Here is a 19,525-nt window from a genome sequence, read left to right on the forward strand (position 1 = left end):
CGTATGAAACTGCTGTCAGTATCTAACAGTTTCACATGGAAGCTATTGCTGGCTCTATGGAAAAAAAAACTCAAATCAGAATTTTATCTTCAGAAGGAGACTCACTGATCAAACCTACAGAATTTTTAGTATTAAATCATGGCCCACTCACTATACTACTAGCTCGAATGCTTTTTTGCATTTGTCCCCATGTGGAGTTCAACAAAAACCCACTGCTTACAAAAACTGAGCCTAGATTCTAACTACCTTAAGCACAAATGCGTGCAATCACTTGCAGGATTCTTACCCTCTGTATTTTTTCTGCTGTTATACTAGTTTAAGCTGCTACCAGAGTTATTCCAGGATGAGGAGAAGGTCCTCAGTCCCACGTCAGCAACCCCTTCAGGGCGCGTGCCTTTGTCTCGAACTGCTGTAAAACCAGCCAAGGCCAGGCCAGGTCAAGCCAGCAAGGAGCATAAGAAAACTGTGGGACATCAGGTGAGTGTCAAGATGCAGCTCGATTAAATAATCTCTCCCTCTGTCTCCCTCTGTCTCATAGGTCTCAAGGTGTGCTAGTGCTTCTTGGGATCCCTTGTGATTTTGAGACAGGTGCAGCTGATTATGACTTACAGTTTGGAGCAAATATACCCTAATTACTGATACATTTTGGGCCACAGTTTCAGGGAGCTGAGTTCTTATTGTGGTGCCAAAACCAAAACTCATGTTTTTCAAAATAAATTTAACATGCTGGATGCTGAGAAGCTTTGAAAATCTTATACTGGGTCTTTCTGATCATGTGCCACATTGTCTGACTCAAGTCAAAAGTGGGAGTTCAGTCCCCAGAAAACTTGGTTCCAGTTGTCAATGGCTAAACATAAAATATCCACGTGTATGTGCCAGAATTAAATTAAAAGTATGCAGATCAGTATGGCTGGAAAACTCACTTCTTTGTTAGTTTCCACTCAACAGATTCAACAGGTGTTTTCTCAAGATGGTTATGTCCCCAGTCAGTGCTTTATATATGACAGATTGTCCCTCGGACTATACATAGGAGCCAAAGGGAACTTTTTTGACAGTTTAGTACTCAGTTTTTATCTACTTGCCAGCCTGTATCACTTTGCTAGTGAGTAGCGGCATTCTTCTTTTGCCTGGGGCTTCCAGGAGGTCTGTGTGGATAACTCTGTGTTACTGTAGGACAGCCTGGAATGTAAATTAGCTCTCAGGGAGCCTAACTTCTTTGTATCAGGGTCCCCTGGCAATTCTTGAAGATGAACCAGCCATGTCTCTTGGGTGCTCAGAGTTCTGATAAAATCACAAAAAATGCCTGGGCTTTGTCCACTGCCTTGGATGGTTGTCGATCCCCTAACAAAGATGTTAGCACAGTGTCTGTGCAGTGTCATGAGCTAGTCACACTGCTAAGTGAGAATCAGGGAATTCAGAGAATGTTTGATTTGGGTATTCATAATTTCTCTGTAACCTTCCCCAAGCAAGCTATGTCAAGCTATGGGTGGGAGTAGGAATGGCTATTCATGCTACTGGACAGAATGCAAATCTGTGGCATGTGTTCGTGGTACAGGCTGCAAATTCCGATCTTCTGCAATTCATGCAAGAGAACCCCTGCCCAGTTATCTTTTTAATTTGAACTTAATTTCTGATTTTGCAAACAGACAAATGTCCTGAAGCTGATAGAGGCCTAACAGTTTTGTTGTCAGACTGAAACTATGAGTTGAAGTGTTAGGGGTGCTCTCATACTACTCCTATCAATCAACCATGTATATTAATTTATAAATTTTAAACAAAGCTAATACAAAAGTGATTTTTATCATATTCTGTGTAGAAATAGAGGTTGGCTTAGAATCATGAGTTCAACAGAAAGAGGGAAATCCATACCAATACGTTTAAAACATCTAAGATGTTTTCCTAGGTTTCTTTGTCTATTAGGGTATTCTCTGGTTAGAAGGATATACTGCAGTATGTTAGGTATTTGTGGTCCTGATACTTCTTTAAAAGTAAAGCTCCTAAAACTCTTGGATATTGGACTTTCAAAGTTCTCTTCAGTAGGTCTGACATTGGGATCAGTGGAGCTGAAGAAATTGATACGTGGTTTTTTTTTTTTTTACCACTCTGTTGATTTAAAATTTGATTTAAAATTTATTTTAAATTAAATGGCTATTTAGTAATAGGCCATGAGGTTTAGTCATGAAGAGATGCATTAGACAAAGATCAGGGTAGATAAGATAGTCAAAAGCTGAAAATAACTCAGTCTATCCCATGTTTTTTTAATTTATCACATGCTGATATGGGAGCTTTACTCCTGTAAAGCCTAACATTTAGAAGTCTCGCCGTAATGTAATTCACCCAAAGATGGTATCTGAAACTAAAATCTATTGCTATAATAAAAACAAGCTGGTGTTTGTTACTGAAAGCATTATTACAAATAGGCAAATATCCCTAGGCCTGCTTCCTGAGGTTATCTCAAACATGACTGAGCTTTTTTTTTTTTTTTTTAATTGAGGCTATTCCCTGATATTTTTCCCTTTTTCTTTTTCAAAAAGTTTCGTAACTCTCTTCATCTGCTGATGGAAACTCTGAACGCTACAACTCCACACTACGTGCGCTGTATTAAGCCTAATGACTTCAAGTTTCCGTTCACGTAAGCTGGTTCACGTATGGTTCGTATAGCCAGTGCAGGGGAGGGAATTGCCCAAGGCCTCGGAGGATTGAGGTTCTGCTAAACCTTGCTCACTCAGGAGTGAAGTGGTGTGTCTCCTTTCTCTTGTTATGGACTCATTGTGCGTGTGTATGTGTAGTTACAGCAGGAGATGTTTTGGGATTAATAGAGGGAGAAATACTTTCTGATGCTTTATTTTTCTTTATGGTGATATATGAGAAAAAATACCAGCATTTTCATTGCTGGCTGTTTTAAATGTGACTGGCAGTTTGCACTCCTTGAGTTCATTTTACATTTGCTGGAATTTGCTTTTGCAGATTCCAACGTCTTATTCCTTATCTTTTTTTTCATATATGAACTTGCTTAGAGCTTTTCTCAAAAGTCTGCTTAAAATCCAGGCATGCAAGGACTCCCACGGCTGTTGGGCAGGCCAGTGGGAAGCAGGACAGGACAAGCAGCTTGCTGACGAGCTCAAGCAGTTCCCCCATCAGGCTGTCCTCTGTTATTGCTGAGTTGCAGAAGCACTAGCTGGACTTGTTAACCACCCATCACATCCCACCACTGCTCCCCCTCCGTGCCACTCCTGTCTTGGGTGTGCGCAGGGCCACAGGTCCCATGTAAAGCAAAACTAGCCCCACACCCACAGGCTCTTTTTATTCCTATGTAGATTCGATGAAAAACGGGCAGTGCAGCAACTGAGAGCTTGTGGTGTCCTGGAGACCATCCGAATCAGTGCAGCTGGCTTCCCCTCCAGGTGTGTTTGCCATTTTTTAGATTGCTTGCAGCTGCAGTTCTTCTTTTTAAGAGAATTATTCATTGTTGGGACTGACACTGTCTCTGTTTTTGGGACAGGTGGACGTACCAAGAGTTCTTCAGCCGTTACCGTGTTCTGATGAAGCAGAGAGATGTCCTTAGTGACCGAAAGCAGACATGTAAAAATGTCCTGGAGAAGCTGATTCTGGTACTAGACTTAGTGCTGAGAGCATTTGGAATCTGAAGGAGTAAAGATAGCGTCCCTTACTTCCTCATAGCCAGACTATTTCAGTACTTCTACAAAGTACTAAACCACCAACATTAGCACAGGAACTGTAGAATTTCCCAGTGTATCACAGGAAAGGAAGACAGTGATTTTAAGTGTAGGTTGGTTGAGGGTGAGCCTTACCTTGCTTAAAGGCAAGATGCATTCACCACACCTTAAGTAAGGTATAGTTATCTGGAGGTTTTCTAATGTGGAGGTGTTTCTGTCTGTATATGTGTTTCTGTCTTTCACACTGCTCCTCTCAGCTCCTGTGCTGAAGTCAACCTTTTTCACTCCTTTCGTCCTCGTGACATTGTCTCCCTGCTTAACACCGTGGCTGTCCTCGTACCTCAGCAGCCTCCTGCTTTGCTTCCAGCTGCAGCCCTGCATTCCCAGGCTATGCCATCCACACCACTGGCTTGGCACCTGAACGGATGTGTTTCTTGGGATTTCTTAAGGACCAAGGAACAGCGGAGGGCAGGCAGGCTCCAAAGAGACAGTTCCAGCCAGTTCTCAGTGGAAGGTGGTTAACTGAGACTTACTCAGAAGTATCAGTTAGGAAGAGAAAGAGACAAAGTTTGCTGAAGGTATAAAAGCAAGAAAGATCACCTTGCTGAAGTGCAATGCCAATATTAGGATGTTTATGGAAACAAAAAAATAAATACTGTGCAGGCAGGTTGGGGCTCGGCTTTTTAAATTCTGTGTCATTGGGTGGACTTAACTAAAATCTTTTGGTTTATATGCATGTGTCTGTATTCATAGTGTTAATGTATAGTGTTAAATGTATCCTAAGCCGTAGCTCTTTGACTGCTGTTCCTTTTAACTTAACATCAAACAATCAACAAAATTAATTTTTTTCAATGTACCTTTGTATATTCTCAGTTTTTCCCTCCAAGGAAATTCTATCTCTAGAGAGATAGAAGATTACTCTCTTTCTGTTTTAGTTCTGAAATTTCAGATGCATTTAAGCAGCAGCGAGATGCTTTGTTCTGGCTTAGTCCTGATGCGGTAAACGATGCGTACATGTTTGAAGCCCCAGCTGTTTTGTTTGTACTGGGTAATACGGTTGAAGATGGACCGTTCAGAGGAGTCATTGCAATTTAAGCAGGAAATTGGACATGTGCATTGCCTGTATTGCTTTCATCCTCTGGGCCTCTTCGTCACCTCCTGTAGCCTTCCACATCTCTTATAATCTTTGTGGCATTCTTGTCTAAGCAAAAAATCTCACGTTACTCCTTTAGGCCATGCTTGTGGCCTTATTGTATTAATTTGTTAACAGAATCATACAGAGAAAATACTCTCTTCTACTACTTAATGTAAGTCTACGTTTACTTGAAATATTACACAGATAATTTTGCCTCTTCACTAACTGTACTTTCATTTAGCCCTTCATGCCTTTTTTTTATCCACTAACATTTAATGCTGTAACTGATCCTCTTTTTACCTCTGAAAATAGGACAAGGATAAGTACCAGTTTGGTAAGACAAAAATATTTTTCCGGGCTGGTCAAGTAGCCTATCTGGAAAAAATAAGGGCAGATAAGTTGAGAGCTGCCTGTATCCGCATCCAAAAGACGATCCGAGGCTGGCTGATGCGAAAGAAGTACGTGCGTATGAGGAAGGCTGCCATCACCATTCAGAGATATGTCAGAGGGTACCAAGCACGATGGTAAGCAATGCTCATGGGAAAACCCACACTAGCCTCAATTCAGATCCCTTTAAGTAGGACATTTAAATGTGATAGATTTGTTCTCTCCTTCCTATACTGGCTGAGAGGAAATGATTTTCCAGGGAAGTGAAGGAAATTGAATATAATGAATGTGTCTGTCCTGCCTGTTTTTGACCTTCCTGAGAGGACAGTAGCACCCCGGCTTAGAACAGTGTGTAGTTAGTGGGAGAGAAGTACAAGTAGTACTAGGAGATATGTTGCAGGTGAGGTAAAGCAGGACTCTTAGCTGAGTCCTTATTGCCCAGTTTCCATGTGCCCTCCCAGGTGGGTCTGTCTGTCCTGCTGGAGAAGCCGTTTCTCATCCGGGGTGCGGCTGTGAAGGGAGATACATCAGTCATAGTCATTTGTTTGGATTGACTTATGAGGGATGGCCACGGATGGGCCAGAGAAAAGGGTAGGAGTACAGGCGGTATTGTTGAAAGACAAGGTGGTTATGAAGACTGTAAGAATCAACCTTTGGAAAGAGGCTTATGACAAGATGCTTTGTAATTGTCTTGCTGAGAGGGCCAAGAACGAGCAAACATTTTCTACAGGTTGAGGTTAGGAGAGGAGATCTGGAAGGTGGCATAGTGAAATAGCTTTAAAGCTGGAGAAAAGGTGATGAGAAATTAAGCTGAGTGTATCTTGTCAGTTCTATAGCCCAATTCTTAGAGGAAGTGAAAACATTTCCCCATAAAACCTTGCAAGGTTTCTGTTAATTTGTCATTCTGTTGTACTGCCGTTCAATAGAATAGCAAGCAACTATACTGTATCACTGACAACATTAGGAAGAAACTGAAGGAGAAAATGTAGCTCTTGAGAAAGAGGGTAAAGTTATAGGATGTAAAAAAAAAACAGATGGAAAAAAAATATTCAAGCACTGAAAAATAATTACAGGTATTTGTAATCTTTTTCTTGCTTAGCTATGCCAAGTTCCTGCGGAGAACACGGGCTGCCATCACTATTCAGAAGTTCCAGCGCATGTATGTGGTCCGCAAAAGATACCAATGCATGCGAGCTGCTACTATTGCTCTTCAGGCTCTCTTAAGAGGTTACATGGCCAGGAACAAGTACCAAATGGTAAGAAATCATGTTTTACTTCTTCACTCTAGCTTTATTTCCACATACCTTCAGGATGAAGCTGCTCTGTGGTGTCGCCTTGGGAATCTGAAATGTTTGTGTGCGTGCTGTTACACATAATGGACAAACAAAATATCACAGCATGAATTGAACAGCACTTGGAAATTAGAAAAATCTGATAGTGCAATCAATGAACTTGTCATTTTAGAGATATTTACATTGTCATCTAATTTGAATGTACCTAGACTTTCAGTGCAGTTGGTGAAGAATCTAACAGAGATTTACAGCATTTCTCTTGAGAAAACTTTTTCATTTGTTATATAGATTGTCGAGGCACTTAAAATAAATACTGAAAATGGTCTCGTGTGAATGTACCCCATGAGTCCAAATCAGTAGTGCTCACGTCAATATACATATGTGATGCACTACTATTCCTATTCCATCCTAATTTCAGTGGTTCTGAAATGGCTGATGGAATATACTGAAGGAGATTGATGTTAGCAAAGAGATATCCACAAAAATAGGAGATTAAAACTTAAGCATGGGGCAGGGAGTTGGGTTTTTTTATGTATTGATGTTGGTTTTGTTTTGGACAGAAATTGATATAACCCTGTCCTGGTGATACTGATAATATTTTCCTGATTACGCTTGATAAAAAATAAAAATTCAATTGAGAAATTAGAATTTGCTCTTTAGTGGTTACAGGGCTGGAAACAGAATTACGATTCAAATGGTTAGACTAAAAAGTGCCAACATGTTTCATGGCACTTTTGTCCACATGAGTTATTTTAAGTAGGCTCAAAAGTCAGCCTACATTTCACTGAAAAGTTAGCCGAGAGAGTTCTGTTTTTTCCCCAGCAGGTAGATATTGAAGGCGTATAACCGAAAGCCAGCTAATGCTTATGTTCCACGTGTTTCTCTTTTATACTTGAAGTTTCTGTATATTTTTAATTTGTATTAAAGTTGCCTACAGAGTCACATGTGAATGTGTCTATACTACAGTGTTCTAACGTAGACTAACCAGAAAGTTTGAAAACAAGTAATCCCTGATAAGAATTTCTAAGGCGTAAGATCCCCATGCTTGACTTGGCTATTCTTTTGTGTGGGTATCTACTTGCCTTTTTATTGGAATTCTTAGCATTTTTATTATATACAAACCATAATTTATGTTGTGAGATTATGTGAGGTATGTTTTTAACAGTGATCTGACAGATGTGACAAAGCGAGACATGGGTCACAGCAATATGTGGACTAAAAGCCATCCTTAGGAAAATGGGAGATGAGCCTGTATGCCTGAAGTTAGTTGCGTGAGTGATACGCACGGCATCTGTTCTGTAGCACAGAGTTTTATAAACCTGTTATATTCCCTCTTAATAGAGATGGCAGATTTCTGGAGGGGTCCCCATAAGGGGTGGTCAGACTTGCCTGTCAGGGAGCATCCCCCTCGAGCAGTGAATTGTTCCCCGCAGTAAAACATGAAGTTCGACAAGTGCACCTGTGGTGTGCTGTGTATACATTGTCCTCCTAAGGTGGAATCTCATTAAAGCTGAGATACAGGATGGCCAGAGAGAGAAGCACAGGCTCTGCATGCCGTGGGCAGGTAAACACAGTTGTTCTGAAGTTCATGATGATTGCAAATGAGTGAAACCGAAAGGCTGCCCTATGACAGCACGCTTGGGCTGAGCCTTGACTCTGTAAGTAACACATGGTACACGTGTTGTTCGTTAGGATTGGGAAAGGTACCCGTTGTTGTTGTTGTTAGAAGAGAGGGCATGTGTTGCAGTCACGTGACTAATACAAGGAATTTAAAATGGTTGAATCATCTATTTCACACATCCTGGGGAAAGCTGCTGCCTGAGACATTGCAGTGTGCTTCTCAGCTTAACAAGGAGTTTAGTTCCTCCATAGCTTTAACATGAGCTTTCCTGGGAAATACCTGGTAAATTAAGTAACTTTTCTGGTACGCTCACCTTGCGTTGGAGTGGCCTGTTTCCTCACTGGATTGCATGGCTGTGAGAATTCACTGGCAGATGAGGACCATCCCTGCACGATAGAGGTATTTTATGGGACTTGTTGCTTTCAAATTTGAGGTGAAAATGCTGTTGAAAGGTAGTTGTTCAGGCACCTGCGGGTAAACTGAAGGACTGTTCCAGGAAATGTGTAAGAAGGAAGCAGGAGGCAGGAATGCTAATTGCATGGCACGCAGTCAGAAGGACTTTGGCTTTTGACCTTGCTGTACTTTTGAGAGAGCTATTTCCTTACCTCCATGTGCTATTTAACCGAGTGCTGGTATTTCAAGTCTCATTTCTTCTTCAGAAATAAATGCTGAGGGAGAAAGTTTGTGTATCTTCTAATCTTGTCACTTTGCTAGTGAACCTTTTAAATTCATTGATCTGGAAATGTAATGCTTCTAACACATTTCAGTTCCTTTGCTAAGAAGTATAAAAGAAAATAAAATTATTGTTACTCTACTAGTTTGTCTTATCAGCTTTGTGGTAAATTATTGTAAGAATGTGAACGGCATATGATCTTAAACTGTTTCATTTTCAGAAGCTTTATTAAGTGAACTCTAAAGTTCTCAGAGTCCTGGAAGCCTTGTGGGTTTGGGCAGGCCCTCCCAGCATAGCTGTGGTCTGCTGGAATTCAGGTGCTCCGGAACTGGGGGATCTCTGATTGAATCAGTGGGTGAAGAATCCAAAACCAAGTAGTAGACTCTTCCTAGGGAAGTCTCTGCCTAACACGCTGATGAAGGTTGCTGGCATTCTTGACTGCTTTTCGTTGAAAATTATTTTTAAAAAATTATTATGATTTTTTTTTTTTTAAACCTCAAAGCTGTGGTTGAAATTTCTGCAATGAAATAAATCAGAATTATTATAATACAAAATTTCTGATTAGAATAAATGGAGATTTTCCATGCTGGCAAGTCTAAGATATGTCAAAAAAGGGAAAAAGAAAAAAAAAAAAAAAAAAAAAAAAAGGAAAACTGATTGGAAGATTGGAACTTGTAGTTTGGTCAGCTAGGCTATGGCTGCTGTTTTTAACATCTACTGCAATTTACTCTGGGTTCTAGCGTGTAATAGATGCATTGCATATCAAGTATGGTAATTTTAAACTTTGTACTGATGAATGCTATGCAGCATATGTCAATGATTCTAAGATGTTTCAAGATAAAAGATACAGTAAAACCAAAAAGGATTGTATTTGTAATCTTGTCAACAGGTACTATATATTTTTGTAATTAGCTTGGATCTGACATCAACACAAAGGAATGCCTGGTTCTTCAGTGTGCCTCCAGTTCTTTCTTTCCATGTTTTTCCTTCTGCTTCCTTTTAATTTTATTCCCTTTCATCTTCCTTATTCCTGTCTTCTTTTCCTCTTCTTTTTTGTTTAAATTAATTCCATATTCATTTCTTGTTACTCTTCACCAGAAGTTCCTCTTTTCAGGCTAAGGTGTCTCTATGTGTACATCATCGTTACACCTCACATTATGGAGTCTGTTTAACTGAGCAGGTGTAGTTTGCAACTCTAATACTCCTTGCGGTGTTTTTTCTTAACTGTAGATGCTTCGGGAGCACAAGTCTATTATTATTCAGAAACACGTAAGAGGTTGGCTGGCTCGAGTGCACTACCGTAGGACCTTGAAGGCAATTGTTTACTTGCAATGCTGTTACCGGCGCATGATGGCCAAGAGGGAGCTAAAGAAACTGAAGATAGAGGCCCGGTCTGTGGAACGCTACAAGAAGCTTCACATTGGCTTGGAGAACAAGATCATGCAGCTGCAGCGAAAAATTGATGAGCAGGTAAAAGCTCCCTGGCCTCAGGGAAAATATTTAGAAACCTTGTATTACCTTTCTCAGTAGCACTGTGGGCATTCACAGGAAAATGCACTGAATTTTCATTGTAAGGTATCAGTTCTCTTTTCTGCTGAAGAACATTGATAGAAAAGAAAGGGAGGCCACAGTAGGACTAGAACAGTAAAGCACCATTTGTGTGTCTCAGCAGCTCTGACAGAAAACATCTGCTCCCTTGATGTCAGTATTTCATTTGAAGCACGTCAGTTGCTCTGTTTAAGGGGAAGGTGAGGTGATCATGTTTGATGTGTGTGGGCTCCCTCTCCGTCTGATTTTAGCTTGGGATGTTGACGTGCAGGCTTAGAGACTGGTCTGTTCTGTCACCTCGTTAAGCAATTCTGCAAAAACAGACTGAAACGTTTTGGAAATGAGGGAGCTGCTCTTTCGCTCCCATGTCTGGGTATATTCTGTAGGGAACCAGAAGGCTCCCTTAAACCAGAACTTCTCCAACAGCTGCTATGTCTGTGTTGTGTTTTGCAAAGAACAAAGAGTATAAATCTCTGCTGGAGAAGCTGAGCAACCTGGAGATCACGTACAGTACGGAGACAGAGAAGCTGCGGAGTGATGTGGAAAGGCTTCGGATGAGTGAGGAGGAGGCTAAGAACGCGACCAACCGTGTCCTCAGCCTTCAGGAGGAGATTGCCAAGCTCCGGAAGGAGCTGCACCAAACTCAGTCTGAGAAGAAGACCATTGAGGAATGGGCAGACAAATACAAACATGAAACCGAGCAGGCAAGTATGCAGTCTCAGATACGTGAGAAGATTTATAGGGGCCTGATGTCCACTCAGGTTTTGTCCAGGCTTAGCTGCTTCAGTTGCATGGCTGGTATTTTTACGGTATTTTAAAGCAATGTTATACCTGTACAATCCTAAATAGGGTTGATGCCTAAATAACTACACCTATGGTAGAAGAATATACTAAATCTATATATTGTATGGAAATATATGTATTAAATCTATGCAGAATTTGATATTGAAAGTATTTGCAAATCCAAATACTTAAGCTTCCTCAATTAGTCAGAGGTAGCGCATTCATAAAAAGAAATCATTTTACCTACCTAGAGAGTGTAATCACATAGATATCAGAAATCTGTCCCATACACAGTATTCAAAGGTACCTGCTTATATCCTTCCTAATTTAAACAATTAGCCTACTAAACACATGTATGTGCACACAGTCTAGTTCAACAGGTTTTGACTTACCCCTTATCTTTGCTTTAACCACAAACATATCAAACAGGTTGTTTACTGTCAAGATTACTTGCTGATAACAGTGCAAGTTTCGAATATTGGTAGAGCCATTCCATCATTATGTGATGCTGCAGTGATACACTTCAAGATCAGATAAACATAAGGAAAAATATTAATTGATTAAGCAAAGAGAATGCCTAGTAACCATAATTGGAGACAAATGAGTAACTGGCAAACCTGGGCACAGTTAAAGTGGCACAACTTTTGGGCAGAGGCAAGGTGTTAGATTATGGTGTTACCCAATGCAATGGAATATACAACAGAACTACCAAATTTATTCCTATTTTAGGAATATTTCTATTTTAAGGAATAAATTACATCTTTGGGACTTTACTGAAAAATATTGCGGCACAATGGAGTGATTCAAGGCAGTTTTGGCATCTGATCAGAAATAGAGTGCAGAACATACAGGGAAATCTGCAGTAGGACATATTTAAGACGTGTAATTTGGGAACTGAAGATGTCGTAACTTAGTTCATTGATTTCATTCTCTGAGGAAAAGTTTAAGTATTTGAACTCTTACAATAGGGATGTAGTTGCTGTTAGAGCTTCTGATGAAAGATGAACTGCATTCTGAGTCAAATATTTTATTATCTCTGTAGCTGGTATCGGAGCTGAAAGAGCAGAACACATTACTGAAAACAGAAAAGGACGAGCTGAACCGCCGCATCCATGACCAGGCGAGGGAAATAACAGGTTGGCTCTGTTCTCTTCACTCAGATTTTCTACTTCATGTTACCTTGTAAAGCAACACTCTACTGCATAGATTGGGCTAATTTGCCTTAGTTTGCCTTCCTTTTTAGTTTAATGGTTTCATTTCTTTGTTTTAAGAACTCACGTGCATCAGAATTATTTACTATTTGAGTTTCCATGAAGTCCTATGGGTTTGGAGTCTTTTTGGTGAGAGTGACTGTTACGAAGTGTTTCACTTTTAAAAAGAAGTCTCTGATATTTAATACAATTAATCTACTGCAGCTCTTCTGGCTGCTGTGACTACGTAGACAGCAGCCAGAAGAGCGTAACTCTAGATGTGAAGGCTGTGATGGAGGCAGCTGTGATAAGGAGGGTCAGTGTGCTTGAGGCATAAGGCATCTCACGTTTTGCTTTTTTCACAACGCAGCACTGGGCTAGTGCCCCTTCTTCCTCCCTCCTGGAACTATTATTGCAAGGTATTAGCAGAATAACTCACTTGACTGAGTGAACCCTTCTGTGGTTACCACAATAATGCTTTGGTCCTTCATATATTTGGCTTAACGTTTGCCTACAGAAGCACAGATACCACATACGAGCTTCAAAGATCAGACTGTTTCACCATCTGTGTTCCTGGTGCAGACACATGCCTGTACCTCCAGGATGGATGCACTGCATGGTAGGTAGAACTGGAGTTCTCACTTTGGATTCCTGTTCTCCATGGCAGAAACGATGGAAAAGAAGCTAGTGGAGGAAACGAAACAGCTAGAGCTAGATCTGAATGATGAACGGTTACGGTACCAGAACTTGCTGAATGAGTTCAGCCGTTTAGAGGAGCGGTATGATGATCTCAAGGATGAAATGAACTTAATGGTGGTAAGTGGCTAAACATCTGAGAAATCAAAAGCTGTTCACAAATGTGTTTAGGCAGAATCTAGTGGTATAAGTTAGTAACTGATTCTGCTGTCAGCTGTGTGGTGGTGACCTGTACCAGAAAAGAGAATTTGTCCTTTTCAATATTGATTAATTAGATCAGCTCAGCCAAAACAAATACATTTAAAATCTGTGGTTGATTTTTTTTAAATTTTATTTTTATTTTCATGTTTGTGAAGAGGGCTAAATTTCTGCTGTGACTTTGCTAGTGGTATTGCACGTGCCATCCACCCTTACTTTGCCCTGAAGTTATTCACATGTGCTAGGGTTGTTTGTTCACCTAGTGTTAAATTTTAAGTAGTTCTAGGAATATCTTATGTGTCAGGAAGAAAAAATATTCCTCAATACAGTATCTGGGAAGTTAGAGAATTGCTGCCTGTGCTTCCTGTAAACCGAGCTTTTCTTTCCCGCAAAGTGCTCTGTTGTTGCTTGATTCTGCTTCCTGCAGCAATACTTGATGGTGTGTAGGTTCTGACCTGTCTCCATAGATTTGATTGTGAACTACATCTCATAGGCTTTAGGTGGCATGAGAGACTAGAATCAAAAATCTTTTCTTGTAAATTTTGATAGCTGTGAAATAACACCAAATATTACAAGCTAAATTGTAGTTTGTGAAGAGACAGTCACAGGGAAAACCATATAGTGGTATTGATTTGTTTCATTTGCACTCCAGAACATCCCCAAGCCTGGACACAAAAGAACGGATTCAACTCACAGTAGCAATGAATCTGAATATACTTTTAGCTCCGAGATCACGGAAGCAGAAGACTTACCAGTGAGGATGGAGGTAATGTTAAAAAAACCCACAACTTTTCATTGGTCAGTGGTTGAACTTACTCCTATCTCTTTTTTTCGTATGTGCTTGTGAACACCTTATGCTTGTATTGAGATATCTAATGCTTCAATCCAACTTTTTCCATTTCCTTTTTGAAAACAGCTCATTCTCTAGGTAGCTGGGGTCCTATGTAAAAGGACTTTGTGAAAATATGCTTTGAATTCTTCTGTATTACAGTAAGCATGGACTAGATACTTGGCCATCCAGTTGATTTGCATCTGTAAAACATTTGCTTGCCAGTGTTTGTAAGCACAATCGCTTTTTCAGCACAAAGTGGGAATTCAGAAAACCAGTGAGACTTCCTGAGAAGTCTGTATACTGTATATTCAAGGATTGAAAGTGGCAAGGTGGCTAGCCACATTCTTAGTAGCTACATGGAATGAGTTCCCTGTTAGGGGTGAGAACCTCATGTTGATTCATTTTTCCTCTATTTCATAGAGATGAATAAAACTCCCAAGAATGTAGTATCCCTTTGCATATGCAGTGATACAAATCCCAGGGTATTTAAACATTTTCAGAAAGATGACTCTCCAGATTCATCTAATGAGTAATAATAATTTGCGGTGCAACTCCAAGCCATTCTTAGTATTTTCCAAGATAACTCCCCCTTTTGGCCCGTCCCAAAGAAGTGGGACTGCTAACACAGCAGAGAGCCGTCAGGTTGGTGGTCTGACTGTCCTCGGCAGTTTGCAGATGCATTCTAGAGATCTTCTTACCTGTGAGCCATCGCATAGCTTACTCTATTTGCCCTCTGTCTAGGTTAGTTATCTCCACAGTTGCTTTTTACAGGCTGTCATTACTGATTTTGAAAGCCTCTGCAGAAAATTATTTTCTACTATGGATGCAAATACCCTGACACATTGATGCTGACACATATTCATAATTTGCCTTCCCACTTACATTTTTCACCTTGCATAACGGTTTCAGAAAGATGCTCCTACCTTTATGGATGATCAGGAAAAGGACAGTGCAACTACATGTGATTGGATTTCACATACAAGCCAAATGTCATCTTTTCCTTTGGCTAATAAACTTACCGAATTGCTGTTCTAGAGCCAGTTTGGGGTTTTAGAATATAAATGAAAAAAATTAACTCACACAAGAGTGTGAATAAATGCAGCACTGAGAAGATTAAATCTGTATTTGTTTATCCCCTTAAGATTTCAAACTCCAGTTTGACTCTAGACTAACAATGTAGATTAATGACACAAAACCACATTAAAAAATAGGGTCCATCTCAATACGAACCAGTAAAGCCAGATAACTCAAAGTCCGTTTTCTTTTTCCTGAGCTGTTGGCGTGGTTTATGACTCTTCCCCTCAACAGTAAAAAGACAGGAGGTGGAAATGGCTGTGCTTGCTTGTCTGCTACAGTCATTAATATTAATTTTCTAGTTCCTTTTCTAGGCTTCAGAATTTTATGGTGCAGTTCATAGTAAATGCTTTGATCTTTTTGCTACATAAAGTACAAAATAGCCGATGGACAATTTCCGATGCACTTTCAAATTACAAATGCTGGTCCTTGCCCAGAAAATAGTGAGAAAGCTAGTGGATTAGGCCCAGAACAGGCTGTATAATTAGAATAGTAAAAGGAAAAAGGCATAAAATATATCTTCTGGTACCTATTTATGTCACATCCCACTAAATTAACCTGTAAATCTACAATCAGCAGAGATATTTCTCCGTAGCTGAAGAGCTTACTGTAGAAATAATTTAAAACTAAAAAAAAAAAAAAAAAAAAGCCTCTCTTTACAGTTGTTTCCAGGTGAGTCTAACCGTAGACTTTTTTTCTCTTCTCCCCCTCCAAACAAGTAAGAATAAAAGGTATGCTTAATTATAGACCTCCTGTCTGCTAGGTAGTCTCTAGTGCTTTCTTTTGCTAGGCTTTAGGCTTAGATACGTTTTATACTAGTAGATCCTTTTTTAAAATAGCATTTGACAGCTGATGAAATATTTTAGATGCCAATAGTCAACTCTCAGAAACAAGTAACGTTTCTGTGTTCCTCTCCTTTCCCAGTCTGTTTCCTGTCTTTACTCACTGTAGTGCTTCCTTGCGATGTGGAAGGGGAATACTTCTTGACTTTGTTCTGTTCTTTCTAAAGCAGGAACCAAGTGACAAAAAGGCACCATTGGATATGTCTCTGTTCCTCAAGCTGCAGAAACGGGTTACAGAGCTGGAGCAAGAAAAGCAATCCCTGCAGGATGAACTGGACAGAAAGGAAGAACAGGCTCTCCGTGCTAAAGCTAAGGTGGACTCCTTCTAGCTGACCAAATGCTGACGCCAGAGTATCCCTTCTTGTGAAATAGTAGCTGTGTGAATGCTGACTGGATTTTACTAAATCCTTATCTTCCTCTAGTACCTGCTTTATTTAACAAGTTTTATCCCTGGTGCTTAGTACTAGGGACTGGTTATTTAGTTTTCCAAGGTCTTTGAGATCCTCTGATGGAAGTTAACAGGAACAAAAAGTGCTTGGGACTTTGTGTAAAAAAAAAAAAAAAAAAAAAAAAAAAAAAAAAAAAAAAGTCATTTTTCTTCAGGAATAGCAATATATAAATTCTACTTACATGATGGGGAGAATGAGTAATTGTTCATTTTAGGCAGAACAAGAGCCAGGATACAGAGCCAAAGTGTTGGGATTAGACATGCTTAGCAGGCTTTATTTGAAAATTTATTTGAAATTCTCCTCTGATTTGGCCTCCTTAAGCACTTATAAAAATATGGAACCGGTTTTGGCAATTGTTTCTTATTATTCTTCCACCAGTGAATTTCTTGAGCATCCTGGCATTCATCCTGCTCTGTTTCGTTACCAGTGACAGTAGTGTGATTTGTACGTGATTTTATTTATATTAACCAATTATGTGTCACAAATTCATAAGTAAACAAAAGGAGACAATGTCAATATTGAAAGTAAAGCACTCAACAGCACCAGAATGAGTGTTTTCCAATTTTATAGGAAAATAATTTCAGCTCCCTTTCCTTTTCCTGCCTCAACTAAATTAAAGATTAGAAGGGATTGGATTTTTACTTTTCACACTTGTCTGTATTCTTTCATAGGAGGAGGAAAGGCCTCCAATAAGAGGTGCAGAGTTGGAGTATGAGTCGCTCAAGGTAATGCTAAAAAGGAGGTTTCTGTTATTTTCTAGTGAGAATATTGCCACCAATTGTATGTGCTGGCATAGAAGATTACATCAGCCCTTCTGTTTCAGAATATTAACTAGATAAACTAGAACAAAAATTCCCTGGCAATCATTTTATTGTAGGATTATCCTTTTTGAGGTGTAGAATGTGTGGCTGGGTCTGCAGAACAAAAAGATCTCCTAAAACAGGGGGAGTTCTCTGTTGAAACACTTAGTACAGCTTGCAAGTTAATTTGAGCAAAAATACGGTGATAAATGTAACTTTCTTTTCCAAATACGTTATTTAAATGAATGTATACCTTAAACCACTAAAAGTAAAAATATTTCCTAGTATCACTGAATGATGCAGAATCTTCTTAGCCTGCTGACCAGTATTCATTGTGAACTTTATTTTTTTTGTTAAGGGGAGAATAAGAGGAGAAGAAGATTGGTAATTTTTTTCCCATCAAATCTGTATGATTCATGTATATGGGTTCTGATTTTGCACTTCAGACAGAAGGTTAGCCCTGTTAGTGAAATCCTCCCAGGCACTATTCACCGTAGTCAAGAGGCCAGGGGTAAGGGAGACATTGATGGATTTGTTGCAGTTACTCATTGTTTTTACTATTTCTATCCATAGTTTTATACCTGTGGTTTATAAGCACATTGGAATGCTGCTGAGTGACTGAATTGTCCCTATTTCTTACAGCGTCAAGAACTTGAATCTGAGAACAAAAAACTGAAGAATGAGTTGAATGAACTGCAGAAGGCCCTCACAGAAACGCGATCTCCAGAGGTAACTGCTCCTGGTGCCCCTGCATATAGAGTCCTCCTGGATCAGCTGACTTCAGTCAGTGAAGAGCTTGAAGTACGCAAGGAAGAAGTCCTCATCCTGAGGTCTCAGCTGGTTAGCCAGAAAGAGGCTATTCAACCCAAGGTAAATAATAGTCAGCAGATGCGCTGTGCGGTAAAGTTACATTGCATCACTGACGTGCTTTATTTAATTCAACAGCATGCTTGAAAAGGCAGAATAAAATGGTCTAGGTTAGAAAGCCTTTCTAAGTGTAATCCATTGATCCGTTGTTAGTGCATAAAATGCAGCAGTCCGAATTGGGAGATTCTTTTAATAAACCAATTTTGGGTTTGTCTACCAGCATTCATGTAAAGATATCGTACTGATCACACCAGGCTGGCAGATACCAATGGTCTGGCCATGATCTCCCCAGACTCCTTTAACAATGCAGAAATACTTCTCATTTGGAGCAGTATCATTTCTCTAGTGAGTATGTAGTTTGACTGGAAAATTTACAATAGTTCTCAGGAATTTTTTTTAATTAATAGTTCAGTAGGATGTACAAGGAACAATTTCTTCTAAGTCTATGCGGGGTCGTAGATAATTGCAAAGAAATAACATTTCATAAAGATGACCTATGAAGATAGATAAATTCCATATTATTGTTTGATAGGTGCTATGTGGTTTTGATGAGAAGAGTAGATTACAACCACTGAAATGCATGTCTTCTAAAAAGCTCTGATTCTGGTGAGATACTTGGGGAAGTAATAGCTTTGAAAATAAGAATCATTAAACCTGAAAAGGTATCACATAAATCCAGGAACTAGTCATTTCCACTGAACTGAGCTATCTAGTGTTTCATAACCGCAGCAAGGAATGAACAGATACGTCATCTTTCCTTTGCTACTGCAAAGTTATGTTCATATTTGTCCTAAATAAATTGAAAGTCTGTGATGCATGAGGGTGTACATATCTTGTTTAAAATGATTAATTATAAAGAAAACAAAACTAATTTTTCTGTAATACTTAGAGCATTGTAAATAAATACTTGAATAGTAAATCCTTGAACAACTTATTCTCAGCAATGGTGGGATGTGAGTGTTGTTTTTACAGCAGTTATGAGTATGAGGGAAATAGGAAGGTGACCTGCGGGATGGCTAACAGCCAGTTTGCAGATAGCTTCTGCTTGTTAGGTTGGACAGCTGCAGCACAGACAGATTTTTTTTTTTTAATGATTTGTTTTTCTTCTTTCTTGCCTGCCAATTTGATTGCCAGGAGGATAAGGTACACATTTTATTCTACAGTTATAAACCAGAACTCTTAAATGCTAAAAAAAACCCCCAACATTACTTGAGCTGTCATTTCCTTGCCTCTCATAAGTAACCTACGTGTATTTGAAGTTGTTCTTGCACTTTATTTTGCTGTTATTGAAAAACCTTTCCCATTATCCTATGTCCCCCATGTGCCCATCTTCCCGCTCTGCACAAGGGAACAAGTTATTTCAAAACAAGCAGACGTAACAATTTTGAACTGTTGGTTTACAGGAACCTGAACATGAAAGGAAAGATTCAGGAATTGGTCTAGCCAGCTCAATCAATGTAT

General features: G+C 39.6%; 1 protein-coding gene across 1 annotated transcript in view; it reads left to right on the forward strand.

Moving 5' to 3' along the window:
- MYO5A (myosin VA) overlaps positions 1-19,525 on the forward strand; it is a 74,207-nt gene that overhangs the window by 36,809 nt on the left and 17,873 nt on the right. The window contains exons 12-25 of the mRNA XM_082322232.1: positions 316-477; positions 2,535-2,632; positions 3,318-3,404; positions 3,503-3,611; positions 5,125-5,336; positions 6,299-6,455; positions 10,016-10,255; positions 10,789-11,037; positions 12,159-12,252; positions 12,974-13,122; positions 13,853-13,966; positions 16,116-16,262; positions 17,069-17,122; positions 17,840-18,067. Of these exons, the coding sequence (XP_082178358.1) occupies positions 316-477; positions 2,535-2,632; positions 3,318-3,404; positions 3,503-3,611; positions 5,125-5,336; positions 6,299-6,455; positions 10,016-10,255; positions 10,789-11,037; positions 12,159-12,252; positions 12,974-13,122; positions 13,853-13,966; positions 16,116-16,262; positions 17,069-17,122; positions 17,840-18,067 (2,100 nt within the window). The remainder of the gene's footprint in view (positions 1-315; positions 478-2,534; positions 2,633-3,317; positions 3,405-3,502; positions 3,612-5,124; positions 5,337-6,298; positions 6,456-10,015; positions 10,256-10,788; positions 11,038-12,158; positions 12,253-12,973; positions 13,123-13,852; positions 13,967-16,115; positions 16,263-17,068; positions 17,123-17,839; positions 18,068-19,525) is intronic.

Source organism: Platalea leucorodia (assembly GCF_965183815.1).
Source record: "Platalea leucorodia genome assembly, chromosome: 9".
NCBI classification, from domain to species: domain Eukaryota; kingdom Metazoa; phylum Chordata; class Aves; order Pelecaniformes; family Threskiornithidae; genus Platalea; species Platalea leucorodia.